Raw genomic sequence first — 10,284 nt, forward strand, 5'->3', positions numbered from 1 at the left:
CCACCACGGTCCACCAGGCCGCAACAATTAACGCCACCGATACTGCCACTTCATCGCTACCAATATAGCTCCTTTTACGGGTTTCACATTTAATCCGAAAACCCGTTTCCTAGGATTTCAGGTTTTTTGGGTTAAACGCATTTTAGGTGGTTTGGGTGAGGGAATAGGGTTTAAAGGGGTCGAAAAACAGAGGAGAGGGTGGTTTCGGGGCTGTTGTGGTCGGGAAGGGGTATAATCGGAAACGAAGGTGGAAGTTTGTTACGGTTTTTGCGGGTTAGGGTTTCGTCGGATGGGTGGCACGATGAGTAAGGGGAGGTCGGGGTAATAAGGGTGGGTCGGCGACGGTGGGTGAGCTTGGACGCCGATCGTCCGGGTTCTGGGATAGGGGAGAGGAAAGGTGCGTGAGCGGGAGAGGGAAAGAGAATGATGGCAGGATGGTGGTGGCAAGGGTGGTGGATTTTTTTTTTCTAATACTAATAATAATAATAAAAGTATTTTTTATTATTAAATATTTTTTTAAAATTAAAATTATTACAAATTTAAAAAAATCAAATTAAATTGAGAAAACCAATAAAACAATGACACGTGGCACGATACCTGTAAAAACAGGTTACCAATTAGTTTTTGCCTATTAAAAATAAACACCCCCTAATGGTTGTAATATTGATGTATAATCAAAAGGATGTATTATTAAAAAAAGAACCAACCAAAAGTTGTATTATTATTTTCAATTTTTCCAATTTATTTTGGCACTATTTATAATCGGCAAATACAAGTTTACAAGCTCCTGGATTTGAGAATTCAGAATTCCCAAACTATGTTTACAAGCTTGATAAAGCCCTTTATGGACTGAAGCATGCTCATAGAGCATGGTATGAAAGGTTTTCCAAGTTCCTTTTGGATAATAGTTTTAAACGTGGCAAAATTGATAAAACTATATTTTTAAAATAAAAAGGAACTGACATTTTAGTTGTACAAATTTATGTTGATGATATATTATTTGGTGCAACTAACGAATCTTTGTGTAACTATTTTGCTGACCTTAGGGAGAAAAATTTGAAATGAGCAGGATGGGTGATTTAAATTTCATTCTTGGTTTGCAAATTAAGCAAATTGAAGAAGGGATCATGATCCATCAACAAAAGTTCATAAAGGAACTGGTAAAAAAGTACAAGCTCGATAATGCTAAAACCAATAGGGCTCCTATGGGTGTTGCAACTAAACTTGATGAAGACCCATCTTGAACTTGCATAGATCAAACTATGTATCGAGGTATGATTGGATCTCTACTTTACTTAACATCTAGTAGACCTGACATATTGTTCAGTGTAGTGTGCTATGTTCCAAGCAAACCCAAAGGAGTCACACCTGATAGTAGCTTAGTAAAAAGAATCCTTCGAATAACTTATAATGCATGACTTTTTGATAATGCCAAAATGGGGAAAAGAAGAAGAAAACTTGAAGGTTGAAGTTGTTCTGGGTACCAGTTGAGAAAGTATCAGAAATTTCTCTGATGCTGCTATGTATAAAGTAGTATAGTTAGTTTTGTTTTGTTTTAGTTATTTTTGTTTTTCAGTTTTTGCTTTCGTTGTGCGTTTATTTCCTCGTTAAAACTTAAAAATACAAACATACGTCATTATATGTGATTTAAGTTTTCTTAGAAGTTTGCTAAGTTTGTTATCATAAAAAAGAGGGAAATTGTTAAAGCTTAAGAGTTTTGATGATAATAAAGACAAAGAGCAAACTTTAACTAATCAAGATTTCTCTAAGTGTTGTAATAAGTAGAACAAGTGAAGTAGACTTTGGAATTGGAAGAGTAACCTGCCTACGAAGACTCAAGGAGACTCCAAGAAAATTTAAAGAAATAGAAGAAGAGTTCCTTAGTGGAACTAACTGAGTTCCCTGATAGGAAAGAGAAGACAGCAAGTTCCACAAGAACTTCAGCAAGGTGCTGAAGAAGTGAAGTCAGCAGGATCCTGGACTACATGAAGCCTAAGTATCCTAAGCTACAACAATTGAAAAAAAAATCTAGGTTATGTTAAGTTTATATATTTAAGGACTGCTGTAAATATGTTAGGTTAGTTTATGCATGGAATTTATTAAAAGCGTGGCGAAGCTTGGCAAGTTTGTACAAGGAAACTTTATAAAAGATAAGTTTTAATTTATGAAAAGATTTTCTAAAGATTTTATCTTATAAAATCCGGTTATAAAAAGATATTATTATTTTCATCAATTTATCTTTAATAAGTTTTCTAAAAAGATTTTCTTTACAAAAGATTTACACAAAACTGTGTTTTATGAATTATGGTAGTTTTAGAATTTCTATCATTTGGAAAACCCTACTTTACATACTAGTATTTGTTGTATATAACGTAGATTTCGTTCTTTACACAACTTGTGAGTTTTTATGCGTGAAGAATCTTAAGAGAGCTCAATTTTGTAAGTTTGCCAAGTCTAGCTTTGTCATATTAGTTTCAAATTCCATGTGTAGCTTTCCTATCACATACTAGAATTCAAGTGTTTGTATTGTTTTGGTTTGGGTGAGTGAATTGTTTATTGCATACAGTTTTGTAGGCTTCTATATATAGGTTGAGTGAGAAAGCACTCAAGGAGTACGAATGAACCTAGTTAGGGACTTAGGTTTGGAAGAATAGGGTTCTACTGGGTAGCAAGTTCAGACTGGAACTTGTGAGTTTAGGTCTGATTATAATATGTTGTAACAGGAGAGGTTTCCCTATTATAGTGAAGTGTTTTGATGTTTGAACTCCCTTAGAAGGGTCGAGTTTTACTTTCAGTTAGGCCTTGGAAGGTTTTCTCGTAAAATACTGATGCAATGTGCAAGTTTCTTTTACATTTCTGTTATATATATTCCGCAAAAGCAGGCATTAGAAACTCACTACAATTCACCCCCTCTTGTAGTGTTCGTCTCAACTAACAGATTTGAAACTATAACACGTACTACATGTTTTTCTTGTTTTCCTATTTCTAGTGCATGGTTTTGGATAGGGTCATGCATAAAATGACCATAAATCACAAGAAAAACCCACCCGTACCCCTTTTGAATGGACCAAATAGTGTTAGTTGGCACTTGCCAGATAATGCAATGATATATAATCGTTTTAAGTAGTAATACACACTTTATAAAAGAAACCCATTTTACAACTATAATGTCGTTCATGATTCATGTGGGAGAAAAAAAAAATTGTGTTTAGCAGAGCTAGCAAAAGCTGACGTAGAACAACATAACATAAAACGGACACATACGAAAAATAAAAGTTAGAATCAATTGTCAGAGGTTTATCACGTGCTTACAAAAAGTGGGTCAATACGATGACACGATGTTTAAGTAAATAAGTTAGACTAGTATTGAGATTTCAAGTTAATAAGAAATTAAAAACACAACAAAACTACAACGGTTGTTTCATACACTCTTCATATCTATAGTTGTGATTTATAGCCTTCCTATGAGAGAGGTCTATTGATTTAATGTAGTCGTGAAGAAGTTTCTTGTCTAGATCACTTGATTGTAATAATGGAAGAATTAACCTCTTTTTTAACCTTGCATAAACCTTTATCTATTTATACCACTAAAAAACTTGAACTTGAACAATTAAAGACACTACAATTAAAGAATGTATTATTGAAACTAACAGCAAATATAGAAATATATAAAAGAAAAAAGTCATAAATAACCGAATGTTTGAAGAAATTTGACTATTTTGCATGGCCTATGAAACACTAATTTTTATGAACCTTGAGTGAAAAATATGGAGAGGGTCAAGGAGATAGGTTGGTGGGCTGGCTAGGATATATTATTTCTTAATTAACATATACTTAAATAGTTTTGATGAACCCTAGAGTTAAATATGGGAGAGAAATCTAAAGGATAGGGTACCATTGACTAGGGTTTTATATCTTCTTACTCAACATATACTTACAAAAATTATGAACCCTAAGCTAGAGTGAAAAAAGGGGGAGATCGAGGAAATAGGGTGGTGGCTAGGGTTTTATACCTTAATCAACATATACTTAAATAATTAATGCACAATAGTTTCTTAGAGCGGGAAAATAAAGCGTGATAAAATTCTATTTCCTCACGTGGGCAAGCATTGTATTTATTTTACTATTATATTGCACGCGTTAAATTTATCCTAGCTAGGTCATACTGATCACGCAAACAACACTACTTCTTTTAGCTATTGTCTTAAATTTTTGTTGACTTTCTAGTTTTCCTTACTAGTTGGTCAAATTATGATATGGAACGAAGGTTTATAAAGAGTACAAAAATGGTTTCAATGAATTGATAACGAATTCATAACAACCAGAATATTCTATACCTTATTAGTAACTGACAAAATACATGTAATGAAAATGTATGTTAAGATTAAATTACAAGAATTCTCATTACTGTATTTAGCAAAACATAATCATCATAAAAATCAAACTTTTAAAATTGAAATATATTAGAATAAACTTTTCGATTCATACATTTTTATAGTTTATTATCTTCACAATATTTTGAGAAAGAATACAATATAACGTCATTGTTGTTACATAAATAAAATAAACTTCCATTCTTTTCTAAATACTCAGACGACGTTTTAACTTTTACATACTTCATTTATTTATTTACAATAGTGGCATGTTAATTACCTCTTTTATATACAGCGATGTAAATAATTATCTGAATTCTCCCTATTTAAAATTTTTTACATGCCCAAAACTTATTGACCTTGAGTTTTATTTATTAAAACTTAGCTTGTTGTATTTGTGAGTCAGACACTCAAACTTGGTAACCCAATTGAACTTGATAATAACTCTTATTAGTTGATGACATTATTGAACTTGACAATTTTAAAATCCGTAAAAATAAGACGGGAAATATAACCTTAATAACCCTATTTATCCTCATATGGGATCACTGTTGAGCATTTATCTATACACTAGTGAACTAATCCTTATTAATCATACAAACAATACTAGAAAGGAAAAAAAATAAATTATAATACTAGAATAATATAAATATAAATTTGATTTTAAATTTTTAATTGTTAAAGTTCTGATTACTTTAATATATAAACAGAAAGAAATCATAGCATTTATAGAAAAATAGTCCAATTTCCAAACTTTCGAAATATATTAGTTTTTTTTTTCTTTTCTTTGGACAGATCGAAATATGTTAGCTTAAACAATTGATTCAATGATACTCCCATCCATCCGTATATAGTAATACGGAGTATTTACTTTATACGTATACATAGTATTATTTGAAATGAAAAAATAATAATATGACATCCTTTTAATAAACACATTATATTTAATTATATTGTTTCTTAATACATGAGACATGAGTCACATGATGTATTATCAACCCTTTAAATTTCCCCTTTCTTAAGACATGTTTCTTTTGATACTAGTATATGATGTTATTTATGTTCATATGTAAAAAATGAGCTTAGATTACAAGAATATTCCCCTTTTTAAGAAACGGCCAAATAGTGGTAGCTGCCAAATTTCGTTTCATTAACACAAACATACTCCATAAATACCCCCTCCCCCTCTTACAATTATTTCATTCACACCAAAAAAAAAAAAAAAAAAAAACAATGGAGAAGAAAAGAAATATGGAAGAAGGAAACTCAATCAACAAGAGCAAGTGTAACCTCACATCATGCATGAAAAATAAGTCCAAAGTTTCAAAACTTGCAACTAGTAACAAAGTTTAATGTTATTAAATAAATATATATGTGAATATATGCATGCTTTTTGTTGTTTATTTTCCTTGCTTTGAATTTGATCATCACGAACAATTTTTACGTATCAAAATGATGTTTCATGATTTATTAGAAGCACCCAATCATATACATCTACACCGATGCACGTGCGCGATGCCAAAATCTGAACACTCAGATCACGAACAATTTTTACGTATCAAAATGATGTTTCATGATTTATTAGAAGCACCCAATCCTATACATCTACACCGATGCACGTGCGCGATGCCAAAATCTGAACACTCAGATCGTGACAAGCACACCTAGTGTGACTCAACTTTAAAAGATTTGATTGAAATTATTTAGAGTATCTCTATAACATTTCATACAAAAACTCTATTAGAGTATAAGTGTTTGATTTTGCTTATGAAAAAAGTCGTTTTACACTTGTACCGGTCTCTTTTGATACGAAGTACTCCCTCCATTTTCAAATACTTGCTCATTTTCTCCTTGCATGGAGTTTTAGGAGAAATTGGAGAAAGTAATAAAATATGGAGGTAGTAGGGTAGGTGGAAAAATAAAAAAAAATGTAAAAAGCAAAAGTAGTGGAGATGATCGGAGGAGAGAGAATATAAAATTAATAAAATATGTTTTATGGTAGGTCCACTAGGTAAAAAAAAACTAATTAAATATTGTTAAAACTTTCCAAATAAGAAAATGGAGCAAGTATTTAAAAATGGGCGGAATAGGAAAGGGTAGCAAGTATTAAAAAACGAAGGGAGTAGTCTTTTACTCAACAAATTTTAAAATAATTCATCCTTAAACAATCAAGACACCCAATTCACAATTCCACTTTAAACAATCCGGTAAATCAAACATAAAATTTTAGCTACATGTATCTTTTAATTTTCTGTAATGCATGTAAAAATAATTTTAGCATAATTTATTATCGGGACATAATAAAGGTTAAGGATTAAAATTTCAAAATCAAGCATAAAAGTTATTGCACTTAATTTTTTTTTGTGTTAAAAACAATTATATACAATACCTCGTTCAATTCTATTTCTCTAGATTTCCTTTCTTTTGCTTCATTTTGTGTCCAACATTGAATATCTGTAGATTAAGCAACGTATTGCATGTCTCTCAAACAAGCAACATATTGCATGTCTCTCAAGTCCAAATATAGCGTTACATTAAAAGAGGGATGTAACAAACAGAATAAATCCAAATTAACGTTATTAATATGAAATGAGATGCATGTGGCATATACTTTATAATATTTAATTAATTAAGATTGTTTTTGACACTTTTTGTTATATGTAATTGAACGGGATAACTTCTTTACAAAAAATTACATATCTCAAATGGGGGTTTTAAATCTATAACTTATTGATTGTATATGACATTTTAATATTTACCAATAGACCAAGATCTCATTAATTAGTAACTGCACTTGTTACTCGTAATTATAGTGTATATACATGGATATGGATCTATGCATGTTTAATTAATTTTATGATCTCTTTAAATTTATGTTTTCAGCATCATCAAGCACCATTGGAAGTAACATACCATCACCATCTACAACAAACAACCCTCCTCCTCCTCCTCCTAGGAGGAGAGCCGGTCGTCCCCCGCTTCATCCATCATCAACAAACAACCATCGTGAACAAGAATACATACCTATCGCGAACGTGATTCGTGTGATGCGACAAGTCCTCCCTTCAAATGGCCAAATAACCGATGAAGCCAAAGAAACAATTCAAGAGTGTATCTCCAAGTTTATCAACTACGTATCGAAGGAGGCCAACGAGATACGTAAGGTGGAACAACGTAAGGTGATCTCGGCTAATGACTTAGTAGCAGCCATGTCTAGGCTAAAACTTGGCCACTACGCCGAGCCCCTCTTGACTTACTTGAATAGGTACCGCGAGGTGGAGGGTACGGATGATTTTATCCAAGCCCTAAGAATGAGGTTGTTTAGGCCTATCGCTGTTAGGCCCGGTGTCGCGATAGTCCCGCCACCTGTCATGGCGGATCCCTATTTTAACCCTCATGAAGGAGTGGGCATTGGTGGTGATGGTGGTGGTCGTGACGGAGGTGTTGGCCAAGGCCACGGCATATGTTGACCATATATGGCAAAGCTAGTACAATTTATAATACTATTAATAATAGTATTATAGATTGTACTAGCAATATGATGTACTTTGGTGTTATTGAGAGTTCTAGCAATAATTAATAATTATAATGATAATAGTTTACTATTAGTGTATAATGATGTATTTGAAGGTCTTCTACCTCCTAATTAATAGTGCACAAGATGTTGATCAATTGATGAGCTTGAAGTGATGATGTAATATCAACCTTATATAATAGAATGTATGAATGATATTTATACTTCCTCCGTTTTTATTTTAGTTAGTACCGTTTGACTAGAGGTATTAAAGAATGTATGAATGATATTTATACTTCTTCTGTTTTTATTTTAGTTAGCACCGTTTGACTAGAGATGGGCATGGACGGTGTTGGCCCGCAGGCGGCACGAACATGGCACGCCCCGACACGAGTCCATCCGTGGCATGGCACAATGACGACTGAGGAGTTGGGTCGTGCCGTGAACTCAATTTTAAAAAATGTTGTTCAACTGATTTGTCTGAAATTAAACTATCTTATCCTAGGCGTTCTAGGTCTTGAACGGCTAGTGGGACAAATGGATGATATTGTTTACTGGAAATTTACAAGGGATGGGATGTTTTCCACAAAAATTGTGTATGTGTGCTCCTTGGGTTATGAGAATGGTGGTCAATGGTCTCCTTTGCTTCTTGATTCATGTTGGTGGAGGAATTTCTAGGCTTCGCCTTTACTTCTAAAGTGGAAAAAGTTTGCTTGGAAGATTATTCATAATGCTTTGCCTTCTGCATTATTGCTTGCTAGGAAGGGTTTGCCTATGGATTCCAGATGTGGATTTTTTCTCATTTATTTAAAGATTGTCCTTTTACTTGGAGTTTATGGAAAGACCGGCCTTGTAGGTCATCTTTAGACGTGTCCTAGGATCAGTCTTTTGATGATTGGTTTCCTGAGGTTCTTTTTAGGTTTCTTCATGATAAGGATTGGTTGTTACTAGATCTAGGGGCGTCCATTCGGTTTTTAATTTGGATTTGGGCCAAATCCAATCCAATCCTAAATAAAATTCGATTTTCACTATCCAATCCGATCTGAATTCCTTACCAAATCCAATCTGAACAAATCCGAATTAAAATTCGTTTATTTGGATCCAAAAATCCAAATTAGAATACGTTGCAAATTTTTTTAATCCTGGTCCAATTATAAAAATAAATATATAATAATAAAAAATTTATTTTTGGAAGGATAGTTGTATATGATTAATACAAGTATTAAAAACATAATTTTATATGTTTTATATTAATGTAATTGTGAATATAGTTTATCATAATAAATACTAACAATCCCTTATTTGTAAAAACATGATTTCATATTTTCGGTTATTTTGTTTTTTTGGATCCAAACAAGGTTAAACCAATCCGATCCGTAAATCCTTTATTGTCAAAAAATTTCAATTCGGTCAAATCTAATTTAAAGTTCAAATCCAATCCGAATTAATAATTCGTTTGGATTGGATTGGATTTTGGTTTTATCTGAATAATGGACACCCCTCACTAGATCATTTCTTTAGTTTGTTCTTACTCAAAATTCTCTAAGATTTTGTTTTTGCGGTTTATTCTCCTCAATGTATTATCGGTCTAGCTTCTAGTTGGGTGGAACGATGTTCTGAGGCTAGGTTCTTCAGATATGAGGTTAGTTGTCCTTTGTCTCCTCTCCTCCGGATTTTCTTGTACTATGTCTTATGCAATTCTTCGAGGGGATGCTTCGGCTGTTTGCTTGTAACGTCAGCCTTACTTTTTGATGGAGCGTAGAGTTTCGGTAGTCGTAGTGTGGGTACAGGATGGGTTTTCTTGGATCTGTCTTCTGGTGTTCAGCTAGAGGGTGGGGCGCAGGCCTATAGCTTTAATTCTACGTTCCAGTCTGACTGATGGATTGTCTATTTGTCTTATGCCATGCTAGGCAGGGTGGGTATTCCTCTTTACAGATTCATACTGATTGTATTTCGATTGTGGATCTGCTTCAGTTTCAGCATCCCAAGGATATTTCTGTCCTTTGGATTCAACAGGAGCTTCTAGAATTTATTGGGTCTTTTGTTGTGCGTCATGTTAAGAAGGTTTCCAGGTCTATGGTTGCTCAGGCTCATTGCTTTGCAGATTTGGCGCATCGGTGTAATTTTATGCGGTGCATTAATTTTTTTTAGGCCGAATAAATCAAATGATGCATTAAATAAACTCCCCCTGTTTCATAATTAGAAGCCTATTTTCCATTTTTCATGGAAATTAAGGAAGTTGATTGAAAGTACAAATACGCATGTAGGGTTAGAGAGAGATAGAGAGAGAGAAAAAGTGGTTGAGAATTATTGAATAGATGGAGAGAGAAAGTGTTGAGAATTAATGTCAAAAGTACAAAAAAGAAAAAGAAATAAAATATCAAATAATAAAAAATA

General features: G+C 33.1%; 1 protein-coding gene across 1 annotated transcript; it reads left to right on the forward strand.

Annotated features, from left to right (window-relative positions):
• The first annotated feature begins 1,428 nt into the window (after positions 1–1,428).
• On the forward strand, positions 1,429–7,843 carry LOC110698269 (nuclear transcription factor Y subunit B-6-like). The gene is made up of 2 exons (XM_021875665.1): positions 1,429–1,480; positions 7,257–7,843. The coding sequence occupies exons 1-2, from the start codon at positions 1,429–1,431 to the stop codon at positions 7,841–7,843; spliced, it is 639 nt and encodes a 212-aa protein (XP_021731357.1).
• Positions 7,844–10,284: the final 2,441 nt, after the last annotated feature.

Source organism: Chenopodium quinoa, unplaced genomic scaffold, assembly GCF_001683475.1.
Source record: "Chenopodium quinoa cultivar QQ74 unplaced genomic scaffold, ASM168347v1, whole genome shotgun sequence".
NCBI classification, from domain to species: Eukaryota; Viridiplantae; Streptophyta; class Magnoliopsida; order Caryophyllales; family Amaranthaceae; genus Chenopodium; species Chenopodium quinoa.